Source organism: Mugil cephalus, chromosome 8 (genome assembly GCF_022458985.1).
Source record: "Mugil cephalus isolate CIBA_MC_2020 chromosome 8, CIBA_Mcephalus_1.1, whole genome shotgun sequence".
NCBI lineage: Eukaryota > Metazoa > Chordata > Actinopteri > Mugiliformes > Mugilidae > Mugil > Mugil cephalus.
Genome location: NC_061777.1, coordinates 3596423 through 3613234, shown reverse-complemented (window position 1 = coordinate 3613234; position 16812 = coordinate 3596423). Strand labels below are relative to the sequence as shown.

Below are 16812 nucleotides of genomic sequence, written 5' to 3'. Positions count from 1 at the left end.
GTCGGGCAAAGTGAAACATTCCATCCGGCTAAAGCGGTAGGACGGGACGCACAGGAGGGAGAAGGCAGACGTCCCAGCCAGTGGAAACCTGTGCTGAATGCCAAATAATTCAGCTGTTTACAAAGCGGGCGGCCGAGAGGAGCTGTGGTCGGGCTGATTGCGACGAGACGCTGACCAGTCGGTGTGACACCAGAGTACAGAACTGCATAAAAATAATTATTGTTAACACTTAATTTAAGGTGTGTTCAAGCCATAATAGTCCATGGAGCCCCACTGGTTTGTGTTAGTTGAACATTTTCCCAGCAAGACATTGAATTGTGGGAAGATGGTCAGTGTTATTTACTTTTCCTGTCAGTGGTTTCAATGTTGTGGCTGATCGGGATGTTTATATATATATTTATGAATCCATTTTTCGCCCATTGATTTATTGTCTTGGCTCGATTCTACTGACTTCATCACACACTCTGCAGCCAGCAGACATCTCCAGCTAATGAAAAACCCTGTAAGTTTACGAAATTAAATCAACCACCTGCTGATAAACATTTCAAATGCAGCCAATATGAGAATGAATATCGGCGTTAAATGTATCAGGGTCACCAGCAACAACTACTCACTTTAATTCAGGTGTCACATAGTAGTAACACGATAAATAACGACGACACAAAACGTTTCCCTTTGTCTTGTCTGTTGACATTTTATGAACAGTCTAATATTTATTTAGAAAATAAGCTCAACATCAGCACATCGCTGCCACCTACAGTTAACTTGTTGGTTGTAGAACTCGTTGTGTTACATCTGCAGCTTTTACTACAACAGTGCGACCCCTAGTGGGAAAATTAAGTATAGCAGTTACTTTAATTGAAAAATTGCATGTAGTTTTTGCTCTTCATTCAAAATTCATCCTGTGGGAGTAAGACTGGACCCTCTAGCAGGATGGGATGCAGACCCCAAAGAGTTTAATGCTGAACCAGTCAGATTTCATCACAATCTCCATTAGCCAATTACGTCCCTGCTTTAAAAATGCAACTCTCCTCCACTTCCAGGATCTTGGGAGTCCTCTCCTCACCGAGCCCAGCTCTCAGATTTAATCCCCTCAATATCTGAGACATCTCTATAGGGTCCAGTTTAGTAAAAAATAAATAAACTCTTTACTGTCCACTCAGGATTAAGTCTCCTGATAGAAATATGTGCTAACGTGTCTCATGTAAATAATAGTCTCACTTGGATCCTAGATTAATAACTCTCGTTTAATTCCGTTGAATCTGCAGGGTCTATTTCAAAGAACGAGACTTTGCATCAAATTAATAAAAGTCCGAAGCCATTTTAATAAAATGGGAAACAGTACAAAACAACTCAACGCTCCACATGCAAATACAGTTTATCCAGGTTGTTCATATGGAGAGGATCACATGAAATGACGAAAAGGAACAAAAAAAAAAGAAAAAAAAAAAGAAAGGACATTATACTTTTAAAATATTTTTTCCCCCCTAAATTCAAAATGAAAAGTTTAATACACGGGACGTTTGAACGTGTAAAAAACCATCAGCGTACAGCAAGCGGCCTCCATTCGTTGAGGACAGTGCAAAAGGCGTATAGTGTAACTTCTTTGTGGTGGTGGAGGTGGGGGGGGGGGGGGGGGTTTACTGTCTGACTTCCAGCTGAACCTGAAGCAGCTCCTCGACTTGTTTCGTCGCCCGCAGACAGTTTCTCTCAGAGTCGACATGACGAAAATAACTTAAGGATAAATGTAAATAGGACCGCGCGGCGCCGTTTTCACACACACATGCCACATAGTGACAAATAATGCAGTCAGTTGTGTGTATGATGACTTTTACTGTTCATTTGGTTAATGTGGGAAAGATTTATTTATTTTTTTTATAACGGCGTGTAGTTGGGAGAGAAGACGTGTTAAACTGAAATGCACCAAATAGAGTAACAGTTGACGAGCAGGCTGGTGGGTGGATGGGTGGATAAATGAACAGATGGGTGGGGCGGGGTGATGTTTCATGCAGCCGACCGTCGTCGGATGACAAACGCTCCCCTCTGCAGCTGTCCCAGGTAGATCCTCATCTTTGTACTGTCGCTCGTCTTCCTCACCCAGATCTGGACGACAAAGACGGAAGATTAACGCTGAAACAAAACGGTCTCAAGAAGCTTCACATGCAACAAGAGATCTAAAAGTTCACCTCGTTGGTCCCCACTGAACTGATCACACAGCTGATCTTTGTGTTGTCCTTTGACTCCAGGTAGATGGCCTGGCTCTTGTGATACCTGTCAACGTAAAAAATAATAACAAATAAACACACACGCAGACAAACGGCATCACTTCAGCATTCGTGGTAAAGGTGTGAGCGCAGACAGGGGAAACCACATCCACTCCCCTGGAGACGGCGCTAAATAGATAATTGGACTGGAAAGTCAAAACAAAAGTGTTCTTCTCTTTAAGGCTGCAGGCTGCATGCGGACAGAATCAACCTGGTGAAAAGTGCTCGATCATTAAAGGGCCCGCGCTGAAGAATAATGACGCATGTGTCTCCTTGTTGCTCTCTGGTGGCGGCGGCGGCGTCGTCGTCTTCTCACATCCCATGAATAAAGGAGACTTTGCCTTGAAAGAAAAAGCGCTCGCAGCTCGTTCCTCTGTGTGCATCAGCCGCTAATGGGACAGAATTCAGTTATTTTTACCTCCTCTTGAAGTGACCTTCTGCTCTGATACGATAGCGACCGGCTCTCGAACAGAAGAGCCGCGTCTGGTTCATATTTGCATGGCAGAAGAATCCAACCACCACTTCTAATGCAGACATCACCTCTGAATGTGTCATTTTAATGGTGGTTGCAAGCAACATCTCCCTTAATAATGAGTAATATCCCTTTCTCTAAGCCAAGACAACAAAAAAAAAAAAAGATATCTTTAAAGCCATCAAACCCGTGGCAACGCCGCCATCTAGTGGTGGTTGTGAAAAAAAAAGGAACACGAACGAGGGAGGAAATTTGAAATTCACCATCGTTTGTCGTAGTAAAGTTTCCCCTCCTCGATGCGGGCCTCGTAGCGCTGGGGGGGGTTCTCCATGGGAGCAGAGGGGACGTGCTCCGGAGACGACGGAGACACTAAACAGGGGGGAAGACACAAGATTAGTTTTAACTTGAGGTGGAACAGTTCCAAGTTCTGGGCATGTATGTATTAGACGAAACATTGGTTTGAAGGATTAAGCTGCATGTTAATATAAAATAACACACTTATTAGGCAGAAAACATTATGCCTAATATTGTGTACTTTTCCAAAACAGTTGTGACACATCAGAGGTTGGACTTCTGGGGGTTGTGAGGAGCGGGGAAACATTTGCTGGTTGTCTTAGTCGTCTACGTGTGACTAATGCATGTAATAGTTCCAATGTGGTTGACCCAGAATCAGTGTCTCTGCTGAGAGTCAGGTAGGAAAGAGCAGCTCCCTCCCAATCGACAGAATTTAACGAGTCTCTGCACGCGGATTCAGACCGGGCTAAATCCACCGCTAAGGCATCGGGTGTGTTTACAGCAAGAGATATGCAGCCCCTATGCGGATGTGGAGGATGGAGGATTTCTGAATATGATTAAAGTAGTGGAGCTGCACTCGAATAGGGCCTCTCAACACACTTAAGCAGTGCAGGAAAAAAACAAAAAACTCAGGGGTTTGTTTGAGTTCATAATTTGCTTTAAAAAAGTCGACTGTTTTGTGATCAAAGTCTGATGACGTCAAAAACACAGCAGAAAGTAATGAAATCTCCATTCTTGACCTGGATACATGTGCCGAGAACAGACTCATGTGCTACATACTGTGAGCTGCAGATATGTACAGCCTGTATAAAAACAGGCCGACAGTCAGCACCAACAGAGATAGTGCAGCAGGTATTTCTCTGCAGCTAAAGGTCTAATAACTTTATCTAATAGTTGATGTGCAGCCTCCTTCTCTGTTACAGTGTGAGAGGAATATCAATCTTCTATTGCAACTCGGGCAAGAGAGTAAATGTGCACATTTCCCCAAATGAGAGACCATTTAACCTTTAGAAGTACAGGGCTGGTGTGGTGAGTGCTGACGTACCTGGTCGTTTCGGTGATTTAAGCTGCAAAGAGAAGAAACAAAAATGTTAAAAGGCACAGAGGATGATGTTCAGCAGGGACATAATGACGAGGAGAGTCTGAGAAGTACTGACCTTATTAAGCGTTCTTAGATCTTCCATTATCTGCTCGTCTGTTAACAAATAGTTTAGCTGAGGTTTGAGGAGTTAAAGAATCAAAGTACATAATACAATTCTGGACAGAAAGATGTTAAAATCCCTCTGAATTAGCCACAGCTAACTGCAGGTTTATGTGAAGGATATCTGGAGCAGGTTTTCTCCGTTTGTCTGGTATTGGGACCGGATCGTTGGGTCGTCTTCTCAGCTTCCGCGTCATGATGGGTTTTACCTCCATAGAGTCTACGAACGACAGGAAAGATGTGAAATAATGACAAACAAAAACTAAACCCTCCAGCCCTGTTCACACAGGACTAGCTTCACCTTTGGACCCATGTAAACTTCTAATTCTAGTGGAGGACATCTGTGATCTTGATCTCGTGTGAATCGACACTGCTGTGATTTTGACTTTTTCCAAGACTTTTGTTTGATTTGTGACTTTTTTTTTATTTAAGAATTATGAAGGATGGGCTGTAAATCAAAGTTTGGAAAGTTGAGAGTTGTTGCCAATATATTCACCCATTTAGACGGATGAACATTAATGTGTTCATTGGCAGAGGTGGTGTTTTTTTTTTCTCTCCACGCATAATCACAACATTTTCTACTGGTTGAGAGAGGAGTTAATGCAGTAGATTGACTAAGGATGGACTATTTTACTGTGATGATGAGTAAATAATGTAGAATAATTCCACACTAGTAGTAATCTGGGGACATTTACAGCTCAGAGATAAAAAAGAAAGTTAAGTGTTATCAAGATGAAATGATGAAACTTTGGGCAAATACGGTTTCATTTATTTTTACATATTTATTCATATTTAAACATATTTAAACTGCTATGTCTGTAACGTCAATAGCAGCGTGACCGTAATAATTGTAGTCTATGTGCAAGGACAGGTCATTCAAAACAGGGACTGTCCCCAGAAATCAGGTTTGAGTGCTACGCTGAAAATGGTCCGGTCTGAAAGTGTCTTGTGGCACTTCGTTCTGTAAGCTATGTAATCAAATGCATCGGTATATTAAACATTCATATCGTAACAGAAAGAAATACTGGTATTTGGTATGAACCGGTTTACCACCCAGCCCTAGTGGGACAGATTTAAATACTTCTAGGTTTGTCGTACTTTCTGTCACGGGATCAATAGCATAATGTTAAAAAATATATTTTTTTTATTATCAATTAGAAATGAAGTAACTAAAGCTGTCAAAAACTTTGACATGTAGCAGAGTAAAGATATAACTATGGACAGTAAATCTGAGTAAAACTGAGTTTGTTTATCCCGTGTGAATGTGCCACATGAAACAAATTAATTAAATTAATGAAACTATTATTAGTTCCATGTGAATAGGGTTTTGTAGAATATACAAAACTTCAACTGTATTTAAAAATCTTACTTTAAATCAAACGACTTAATAGGTGCAGAGAGACAAACTTCAGCCCACACAGTTTTTTGTTCTCTTCTGCAGAGAAAGTCCCTGATTAATAATCCTGCTCTGGCTCCCTTACCGCCTGTCAGCTCCATTGTTAATTTCTCGTTCTCAATCATCTTCTTTTTCTCCTCCAGCTCCGCAATTAGATTTTCCTTCAGTTCCACCTTCTTATCGTCGAACTCCTTCACCGCCGCCTTCTTCTCCTTGATGTAGTTCCTCTCCACCTGGTCTGTCTGCAGAAAGCACACGATGACAGGAGAGAGAGGAGGGATGGCACCTTCGCACCGCGCTGCTTTAAAGTACTTTCAACCCTGAGAATTTTCCACATTTCAGCAGAAAAATGCCTCTGATAGATTCCCGACAGCAGGCAACAAGAACCCAGTCAAACGAATGAAATAGAAATACTGTGCTTTGGTATTTGTCTATTCTGCAAAATGAGCCAATATTACATATCTGTGAAGTTAGGCCTGTGTAGACAACTGATCAGAAGTTACCGGAAACATTTAGTTGCCGTCACACCAGATACTAAGAAACCGAGGGCTCACACAATATTGCACCTCACATTCTGAGTCATTTTTCGGGAGCAAATGTTTAAAAAAGAAAAAATACATATGAATTGGGGATGTTATCAGTGCTTACCTCAAGCTGGAGAAATAAATCTGTAAAAAGGACAAGTAAAAGATGAATGATCACATAAAATGAACAGTTCAGAGGCATTAATTTAGCTTTTATTTACCAAAAGAGACAGGTACAGAGCCATGAATCTAAATGAAACAATGCTACTAGTGATTATGAACACATCTTTTACTGTTAATTAATCCTGAATGTACCTAAAGTCCTGAACAGTGGATGTGTTAACCGAGTCTTCCTGCACTGCGGCTATTTAGATCAGCAAAATAACTGAGTAAGTGGAATTCTGGCACACAGCGAGCGAAGGGGAGGAAAAAAGCTGATCGCAAATACAACAAGTCAACAAAAGTAAGAGTCGAGTGGTGAAAGATGAAAGGGTTGGCAGCCGACCAGGAGATGAAAACTAACGAGATTCTCGCTCCTGCAAGTTACACGGTCTTTTTCATTCATCTTTTACACGACGTTATTATATTAATACCTTCAAATTTACCAACTCTTTTTATCCTTTGGGTCAATTTGACCTCAGTGATTTTAAACCTCAACATAAAAACCCCAAGTTTATGTGTCCGGTACTTTGTGTTCGTTTGTTGACGGCCTAAATAGCTCGTTAAATAAAACGACCTCACCCCACAAATCCGTCCAAAATACCTGTTACACAACTATGTGGAAATACGCAGATCACCATAAAATCACCTTATATTGGAAAGAGATATGTTTATGTGGCTTTATATCATTTGTAAGTACATATTCTAAAAACTATGATTAAGAATAATAACATATGCTACGTCGGGGCCAGCGTCCTCGTTAGTATCCCCATTAAATTAGGAAAAGTCATTAAATATGAAGCAAAAGAAAGACGTTAATCATATATATTTACAACACTGAATGAGGTCAAATTGGGATTAAATGCTCACTGACACGTGTTAACATCGAAGCTTTCTTTATGATGCATCCATGGCCAATCTTCTCATGTCTTTTTTATTCTACGATATGGGATACTTTTCTTTTCCCTTCCCCAAGCACAAATACTGCAGCACTGTGCTTTACCAATGTTCTCCCTGGCTAAACAGTTTAAACTAAAAAAAAGCACACAGCACTCCAAACTTTTAATGATCCGCTCCCTGCATGGCTGGTGTGGATACATCAAAAAAAAAAAGAAAAAGAAAAGCACGGTCTATACTTGCCTGCATTTCGGAGCCTCTCTTTGTACTGTTGGTCCAGCTTCTTCATCCTTTTCTGATACTCCTGCAGTGTACCTGCAAAGGCAAAACAAATTGTGACATACAGGTTTGTGCAGGATGAGGAGACTCTATTAAAGCTTTCTGTCTGTCATGAATGCATAAAGAGGAATAAAGACCATGTGGGACAGTCTGCAACTGTGTCTTTCAACAGCAAGGTCTTTAAATGAACTACTCGCAGCAGAGGACTGTTTGTCATTGTATTTTTTCACACGATGAGGTAACTCAGGGATGTCAAACTTATGGCCCGTGGACCAATCTGGGCTGCAGGTTGAATTTGCAAGTGCAAAAATGACACAGACAACATTAACTGCAATTTTTCAATAAAAGTCTGGGACGTAACGCAACACTGAGAGCCAGAGCTACACTGTGGATGGTAGCAATGAGATGAATATTTTGACAACTGAGTAATACTAAAGTTCATTAAATGTAATTGCATATCTCTGCACTAAAACAAAGGGATAAGCTGTCACTACATATAGATTATTATGCTATTACGTTGCTGGTCTGCCACCCTTGAGATTAAAATGAGTATGACACCCCTGATATAACCCCTAAACACCAAGAACTGTGAGCAAACTTCAAAGAAATATTCCACGAGATAAATCATAAATTCCAGGTCGCAAATCATGAAAAATAAATCCTGGTAAATACCTTCTTGTAACTGCTGCAGCTGTCTTTTTAGAGAGGCCAGTTTGTCTTGGTACATTCTGTCATTAAAAATAAAAGTAGAGTTAATATAACAAGTCGATTTTAATCAAAACAAAAATAGCTGATGTGTGGTTTGAATAAAAAAAAGAGAAAAAATAAGAAAACCCCACTCACTGCTCTTTGATTTCCACGTAGTCATCCTCATCATGCTTGGCCAGATCTGTTTCGCTGGCATCCTCTGTGTCTAGAAAGGTGGAGGGCAGGAGAACAAACAATTCATTCAGTCGTGCAAAGTTTGAAACAGTTGAAAAAGAAAGAAAGAAATGATCCACGCACATCCTTTCAAGCGCAGCACAGCGATATGAACAACCTTTGGACAAAAAGCTCTTTCGTCCCACGTTACAAACCTCCAAAACGTACCGCAAGCAGTGGCTGAAAGCAAACCACTCTTGTAAACATTGGCTTTTAACTTTTTAGTCATGTCCTGTCTCGTGATGTGCTCTCATTGTGATCTATTGTCCAGTTCTATGTCTTGTTTTTTGTGTTACCTGCTCAGGGACTGTGCACAAACAAACAAAACAAAAAAGGACCGACATCAAGCATTGTGCACACTCTGCAGGAAAGGAGTTGTTTTCTTTTCACCCAAGCGCTTCCAGATTAAAATACCACATTACCTTGAAGTATACATTAGTCTGGGATTCTGCTAGCACTTCAACAAACGTGTCACACAGCTTGAAACAAACGACCCTCACAAAAATCAGGCCCTCAGGAAGTCTACCTCGGACAACCAGAGTGACACAATTACCCATAAGTGTATTGCAACAAACTGCAGACGCATTAATATTGCAGGAGGACACAGGCTTTTCAAAGGTTTTGCAACTTGCCTCTCGAGATGCATCGTACAAGGCTTCATCGAGGAGCACAATAATGTCAAATATTCAGACAATGTCAACAAATTAGTTTGTCTTAGTAGCTGCTGAAAGAAGAAGAACACACACACGGACCTATTGACGAGGATAAATGATTGTTTAAAAGAAGAGACAAGAAAAAGTCGATATGTTGTTTTGTTTGTGAAATCGTTGAAGGACCAGCATAACACAATAACCTATAAGTAACGACAACTCTGCTTTTTTTTCCCCATTTGTTTTAGTGCAAAGAAGAACAAGGGAATTAGGAGAATGTTTACAATTAGGATACTATCCATTTTTTAATTTATTTATTTTAAATCTGGGCCAGCAGTGTTTAAAACATGCTATCTTCTTTTCAATTTTCACACTTTGCAAATTCATGCTGCAGGCCATATTTGACCCTCTTGCAGACCACTTTTGGCTCACGGGCCGCATGTTTGACACCTGTGATATAGTTTAAAAACGTTATTTAATCGTGATTAATCGAAATTAATCCACAGCAACCATGTGATTAATCTGATTTTTTTTTTTTTTTAAAAAAAGAGCACTAAAATGAATGAATGAACATTGACTGATGCTAGATTTGTGCAGATCAAAGGACGTGCGTGGCACTGTGAAGGTAATGGTGAACACCCTGCCTGCCTGTCTATCTGTCTGTCTGTGTGGGACTGGGAATGCCTTCCTGTGTGTGTGTGTGTGTCAAATCGGGAGGGCCAGGAACGGGAGATCCGCGTTTGCATAGATTCACACTTTAACCGGCTTGACATCGGGAGAAGAAGGGGGGGGGAAAAAGTTCAGCAAGCTACTAGACAAAGATGAGATGGACGCGTCTGGTGATCGCCGCAAATTTGTGCTTGTAAGTTTACCCTCAATGACATTAAATATGACCAGTAGCTGCACTTTTTGCCGCATGCTGTGATTAACCGGTGCTAAGCGACGTGTTAAAAACCGATGGTGGCGAACTCGTGAGAGGAGAGGGGGGCGACTTTACAAGCGTCTTTACCTTTAAAGAAAAAAAAAATGAGACAAGGAAACTAAGAGTTAAGGCCTCGGTCGTATAAAGCTGACACAGCAGCTTTCATTTTCGGCTTAAATGTGCTAGCTTAAGTTAGCTGCGTCTGCTGTGTAAAGAGGAAAAAAAAACTAACCCGACACCGGGTAGGGCAATACAGCGATTTAGAAACGCTATACATGTAGATAAATAGAAAGAGAGATACGTGGCGTAAAAAATCCAGGAGGCTAGCTAACCTTGTAGTGCTGTCATCTTGCCTTTCTTTCCTCTTTCCCTGCAGTCCGTCCTGTCTCGCTGTCTCAACAGTGTGAAGAGGGCAGCGCAACGTTACGTGGCTAGTTGGCTAATTAGCATCGTGTGCCCCATATTGGTACTTATCAGACCTGCGCATTAGTCCGACTGGTACGAAACGCGTATTTTTTTAAATAATTCAGTTTAATTTAAAAGCGGGTCGATATTTTTCTTGTCGGTATATTCTCGTCAATAATATAAAGCTGAAGCTAACGCGAGCCTTTAGGGGACGCTAATGAGTTAGCATGTAAACAAATGCAGATTTACTAACTACGCTTTTGGTTAGCCGATAATTAAATTAGCTAAAACCGCTGAAAATGTTCAATTATACAGTGAGTATACTAAAAACTAAAGACTGGTTGCCTAGTTTATGTCACACTTCTTCTAGTTGTGGTGTCGTGTCGTGTAGCTGATTTAACACCACTCGTAAGCTAATAGATTAGCTTTACAACTACCTTATTAGCACATTCTACACTATACGATCTAGCTGTTTTCAAATAAGATTAAACCGTAAAATAATCTAAACGCTGCACTTTTTTTTTGAAAAAAAAAATGCATTCATGCAATAATGGCGAGTTTCCGTTTTCCCTCGCTCTCTCTCCAACAAGTAGACAGAGCCCGACGGTGGATTTGTTCAGTGTTACCTTCTTCCGAGTCTCTTCCCCTAAAACTCCGATCATCATCCTCGTCCACGCTATCAAGTTCTTCCTCGTCGTTGTAATAATCCACCACGGGCGATACCAAAGTCGAAGCCATTTGTCCGCTTGGAAAATGTAAACAAACACAAAATAATAAACAATCGATTTGTGTTTTTGCAGCTCACTTGGAACAGCGCCTACAACGGATAGGACCTCTGGGCGTCGAGCTGTCTTACCGTACGCCTGTATAAAAAGTTTATAATATTACGGTATATAATGCACATAACATATTCAGTCTGCTTTTTTAAAATTATTTATGTTAAGAAGTTTAAAATAACTGCCAGCAACCGATAACCATTGTGACATATCTCAAAATAGGTGACTCCACAGCAAAACACAAACACAGGCATATTTCCGAACATCATGGCTTGAGGGAACTCTATTTTGGTTCCCACTGTTGGCTCGCACTCGCTTACAACTTAATAAAATAAAATGATATTGATGTGTTTTCCCTTTGCATATATTATTTGCTCTGGTTTAAAATTTACCCTACCATTTTATTTTAGGAAAACGTTCGTGAAGACCTTCCATTGCAATGTATTGCATTTTTAGAAATCAACTCCATAGTGATCTTCAATCATATATCAAAAATATTTTGGGTTAAACAAAAGGCTTAGACAGAATATAACATATTCTTATTTTTCTATTCTTGTTCATATGTGCAGTAGTATAAAAACACCAATGATGTTGTTGATGCAACTGGACTTTTAAATCTTGAGTCTCACTCTTCGAATGCATGATCTTGCATTATAAAAAACAACTAGTTAAAACAAACTAAATTGTAAACCATGTGCTGTTCCAGTGGTACCAAGATGTAAGTATGTCAGTTTGTTATGAACTTGGAAGCATTACCAGTTCAAGTTTGATCTCTGTGTAATCTAAGTAACCATTACCCCGATGTTTAGACATATCTCACCATGTCATAATAATCGGAAATGGAAGTGCATGATTCAATAGACATGGCCAATACAAGGAGACAACCATACACACCTAATGTTTGGATAATTTTATATCTGTAACAGAATTTTGACTTTAAATGCACGTTTTCAAGGATATAAATTGAGCCGTGAATTATTTTCCATTTTGATAGGATGTTTGTTTGTATAATGTATACAATTTCTTACTGCAGATGCAACACGGAAAATACTAAATAAAGGAGTGTATTCCAAACTATATGTAAATGTATTCGTTTTATTTTGATTACACAGTTCTCTGATTATTCAAAATGAACAAAACACATTAAGTCAACATTAACCCAATCCACGAACTCTCTCTGTCTGGACATTACACGCCTTTACACTTCATTACTGACATTATATTGTATATTATATGCACTGACTTATTTCCTCCCTCATCTTTGCACTAACTCAGGAGTCGCACCCGCTGCACCGTAGACCTTTTGAGGAAGGAAATTCCAGTCTTGCGTATGTGTTGCACATGTCAGAATTGCCTATAAAACGGACTTTGACTAATAAATTCCTGCTACTATTGAAAACATTGCACAGTCCAGCGTTACACTTGAACTTCCACAAAACAGCAGCAGGTGGGAGCATTGCACTGCGTGTGTTCAGCAGACGAGCTGCCTTGACATCGTTGAAGCTGCAACAGAATCGGGATGACTCAGTTCATGCATCTTTAATGATTTGCAAAAGAAAAGAAAATATAGGACGCTGAGGGGGTTAAGTCTTGTATTAGCACTTGTTATTTGGAGCAGCGCTGATGACATCATATTTAAATCTTTCTATATATTGTATTGTTATTTTTTTTGCATTAGACTTGGGTAGACAAACCGAGCTCGAGCCATTTTATTTCATTTCTGTGTTAAAAACACACACAAGTCTGGAAAGTCTTCTCGCGGCACCTTCAGTGCACGAGACAACTTTATTTCCGCTTGCCTGCTGTCAAAGTCAGACACGCGCGAGGGGGTTGTGCCGTGCTCGTGCTGCTCCGTCATTCAGGAAGTCCAGACCAACTGACAGCACTTCTCCAAGTCGCACCGACACATCCAGAGTCGGACTAAATACCCGCGAAGTGCGTTCGCCTTTCGACGTGGACGACTTTCCTCAGGTGAGCGGCTTTGTTCTGTGTCGTCGCGACCGCTGTCACTGTTTATTTACCCCCATTACCCCTCTCCTCCTCCCCTTTCAACGGTTAACGGCTCTTACCAAAAAAGCCTCGCGCTCTCTCAACTGAAATGACACTTCCTCTCGTGCGTCAACGGCTAAGCTACCGCTGCTACTCGTCAAAACGCTAAAAAAAAAAGAAAGAAAGTGTGACAGAAATGTGCGCTAACGGCGTTATGGGATCGCAGCTGAAGTTAGAAATGAACATTGAACAGTGTCGCCCGAGGTGGAGAGGAGCACAAGAGAAGCAGCATCCGCTCTCCGGGGTTAAAAGTGCGTAGGTTTGCTTTTTTTAACGGTCTTTTAAGCGAAGTGCACCTGCTCGCATTCTACGCTGCGTTTTGGTTTCTTCCTCGGAGGGGGTGAGTACGACGAAATAAACATTCGCAGTTTCTATAGCGAAGAAGTGTACACTTGTTGTTTTTTCTTTTTTAAAGGCGACGAGGCGTGCGGATGCCATGTAAACTTGTCCTACGTGTTGTTTTCTGCATTGTCACGGAGCGTGTGGTTGTCATTTGGGTCTCGTCAGATTTCACGGCGTACTGTGGTACCTTCCATTGCATCGTACATTGTTGTGAGATTTTACTATCAACGAGCAGTCACAATGGTTCTAGGTTGAGACGGCGACTACACATGACCCGAGGCACATTTTTTTTGCCACATTTACTACGCTTCTTCACTCTGTTTAACCCAGCTAGCATGACCAACAACCCCGTTTTTCCAATTAGATGATAAATGTAATTTATGTGCAAAGGCAACAGTCGCGTTTAAATACCCTTTATTGTTATTATTTTTTTATTTTTTTATTTTGCAAGTCCTTCCAGGTTTTCATTCCTTCAATCGCCCGGACTCGAATCACTGAGCCTCGGTTAAATAACCGCAGCCGAAAGTAAATGTAGGCTAACGTGACGCGCTGGAAATGGCAGATGTAGATATCAAGCTGAGCACTAAAAAACCCAAGCTGACCCAACATGATGTCATCTCTTGTGTGCAGAGCGCATGAGTGAGGGAGCAGCAGAACCGCGTTTCATTCACCCTTTTAAAAACTGTGTCATTAGTAAAGATTTATCTTAAGAAGCACGCACAATGCAATTTTTAACTGCACGGGTCACCGGGATTTTAATCCCGTATTATGACATTGCACCTGCAGGTCATTCAGATCGATTGTTTTTTTTTCTCTCTCCGACTTTAATTCTTTTCTGCTCAGAGCAGCAGAGAAAGGATGTAGCACAGGAAACACATTTCATACACATCTGTTTTGCAGAATACACTTTATTCATGTGCTGAATAAGTGGTGTCAAACTGATGTTAGTTAAAGAAGAATACAGTTTAGCTGTCGAGTTGTCTGCTTTTTGTTGACTTTCTGCGCTTTCTACTTAATTTTTTACTCAAAGGGCGCGACACGTTGTGCAAGGCCTCTCCCTTGTTTCACGTCGCACATATGTAGTACGTTCATCGGTCACCTATTTAACATGACAGACAGAGGGAACAGAAAGTGACACACTTCCTTATTCGCTGTGGTATCTAGGGTAGTTTGTTGTGTTTGATTTTACTTGTGCCATTTTCCGGTAAATGTACCATTCATCCAGGTTTTTGGCTCTTGACACAGAACGGATGGTGGTGCCCGTCACTCTATAGTCGACTCATCCTGCACAGGTTATGCAGTGCTAACTGCTTGTTTCTTGTATTGAGGTTAGCCACATCTGGTTAGGTAAACACTTTTTTTACAGTGCATGCTAGACTGAAGTGTCTAGACTTTCAAGACTCTGAAAATAGGAGGGAAATTTAGACGCAGTCAAGAATGACCTGCTTTTATTTGTACGTTGTGAAAACACTGGATGCCACAGGTCTACATGTATAGTGACAACAAGGTTCTTCTAGTCAGTTATTAGCAGTCATTAGCATATTGCTCTTTGTGAGAATATTCAGACATTAGTCAGAGGTCTTCATACGAATTTGCACAAATCTCTTTGTAAAGCAGTCTTGTGCGTGTGCATGGTGATGGTTGCACTGGAAGAGGATCAGCTGCTCTTGACAATTGTCTGATGTCATTGTCAGAGACCGGATGGGGTGGGGGTCTGAGCAAGACATGCACACTGAGGCCATGCTCACACTAAAGGCAGCTACCCATTTACACACAGGTTCAAATGAGGTTTAGGTTCATTTTATTTGGGTAAATGACTTCTCATTTCCTGTCTCTTAAACAAAGAAGTGTTCAAAGTTGGCTCCAGGAACCACTCGTAATTTCACCAACCTGTTGTGAACTGATCTTTTCAGACCCATTACATCCAGATTAATTCATAAAAATGTCACAAAAAAGTAAAGAGAACACTTTCAGAGTGTCTGTCTTGTTCTGATTTTCAAAGTTGGTGACAAATATTCTAAATTTGGCCGTGGCAATGGTCTTAAAATGAGATATGGTAAACCATGTATTTATTTTGCACTGTAGAGTTAAGGTGCAGTTATTAAATACCGTCATGTGCCACAGATAAAAGTAAATGCTATAAGGGCTTACTAGATTTCAGCTAAAAGTATACTAAGACTGATGGTGACTGTATTGTGATTGTAGTAAAAAGTTGCTTAATTCAGGTGAATAAAACCAAGTCAATATAAAAAACGATGTCCTAACATTTTCCAGAAATTATAGCAAAAATGCTTAAAGCTTTACAAGCAACACAGTAATTTAGGAATTATTGCTACCTTTTACTAGCTTTCAATCACCTTTGTGAAATAAAAGAATAATGCTTCCTGCAGACAACCTCCATTGTATTTATCTTCATCTAGCAAATGATCTCCTATTGTGCGTCAGACTCAACCCCCATGTCGTTGTCAAAGCTGGCCTGTTTACCTGTTTTCTTGTTGAATAACCCTCTGGTTTTTCCAAAGTTTAAACCCTTGATCCCTCAATCAAGTAAACCACATTTTATAGATGGAGGTCCACTCATATCTACAATATATATAACAATATTGACAAATGTTAGCGTACAAGGAGTGTTAGCATATAGCAGCCGTTAACGTTTTGTAGCATGGGCGCTGCCATGTTGCTGTATTGTGGCCTTGTCATGGTGTTGCTTGGCTTAGTGATTCCGATGGCGACAGACAGTGAAAGAGATAAGGGAGACTTGGGAAAGACGGACAGATAGATAATGGAAAATAGATTGTTCGCACTGTTTGTAATCATTCCTGTGTCTATCCAACACCATGTAGCGTATACTTGCTTTATATCACATTTTAACGTGTGGTTATAGCTAATTTCGCTTACAAACGGGGCGTTTCAGTGTTCAGTGAAAGGATCGTCACTTCAAACATGCACACCTCCCGTCATATATTGTGGAAAGTACACACCGTGGTGATGCAGGACAGGCTGCGATTTAAATGGTCCAGCACATACATGGATGGAAACGGTGGCATCGGTGAACAATAGCCACACTGACACCAGGTACTGTTGCCAACACGGCGTATCAGTTCAAAAGCATATCCAGTAGGATTTATAACAGTTTATCCATGTCTTTTTCCAACGCCGTTCAGAGTGATCCTACCCACCCTTTTAGGTAGTTCATTACATCACTTCAAAATGGTGACTCCATAGCAGGCAAGCCAGGTGGAAATGATGAAAGATAAACTT

The 16812-nt window shown here is 40.7% G+C and overlaps 2 protein-coding genes across 4 annotated transcripts in view; one reads left to right on the top strand and one right to left on the bottom strand.

Moving 5' to 3' along the window:
- Positions 1-1296: 1296 nt before the first annotated feature.
- Positions 1297-11510, bottom strand: suds3 (SDS3 homolog, SIN3A corepressor complex component). Of its 2 annotated transcripts, none has more exons than XM_047592830.1 (12): positions 11011-11510; positions 8330-8399; positions 8159-8214; positions 7451-7522; positions 6276-6295; positions 5713-5869; positions 4356-4451; positions 4188-4249; positions 4076-4097; positions 3000-3105; positions 2187-2271; positions 1297-2103 (listed from the first exon to the last, which is right to left on the bottom strand). In XM_047592830.1, the coding sequence occupies exons 1-12, from the start codon at positions 11120-11122 to the stop codon at positions 2005-2007; spliced, it is 957 nt and encodes a 318-aa protein (XP_047448786.1). In that variant the 5' UTR covers positions 11123-11510; the 3' UTR covers positions 1297-2004. The 2 variants fall into 2 exon arrangements, with proteins under 2 accessions (XP_047448786.1, XP_047448787.1); XM_047592831.1 differs by lacking the exon at positions 11011-11510 and adding an exon at positions 10312-10971.
- Positions 11511-12970: 1460 nt separating this feature from the next.
- The window catches only part of taok3a (TAO kinase 3a), a 53638-nt gene continuing 49796 nt past the window's right edge, over positions 12971-16812 (top strand). Inside the window, exon 1 of one of the 2 annotated variants that reach the window (XM_047591418.1) lies at positions 12971-13131. The gene's annotated coding sequence lies outside the window, so the exon portion shown is untranslated. Of the gene's footprint in view, positions 13132-13291; positions 13550-16812 lie in introns of those variants that run through there. The other variant, XM_047591419.1, reaches the window with a different exon arrangement.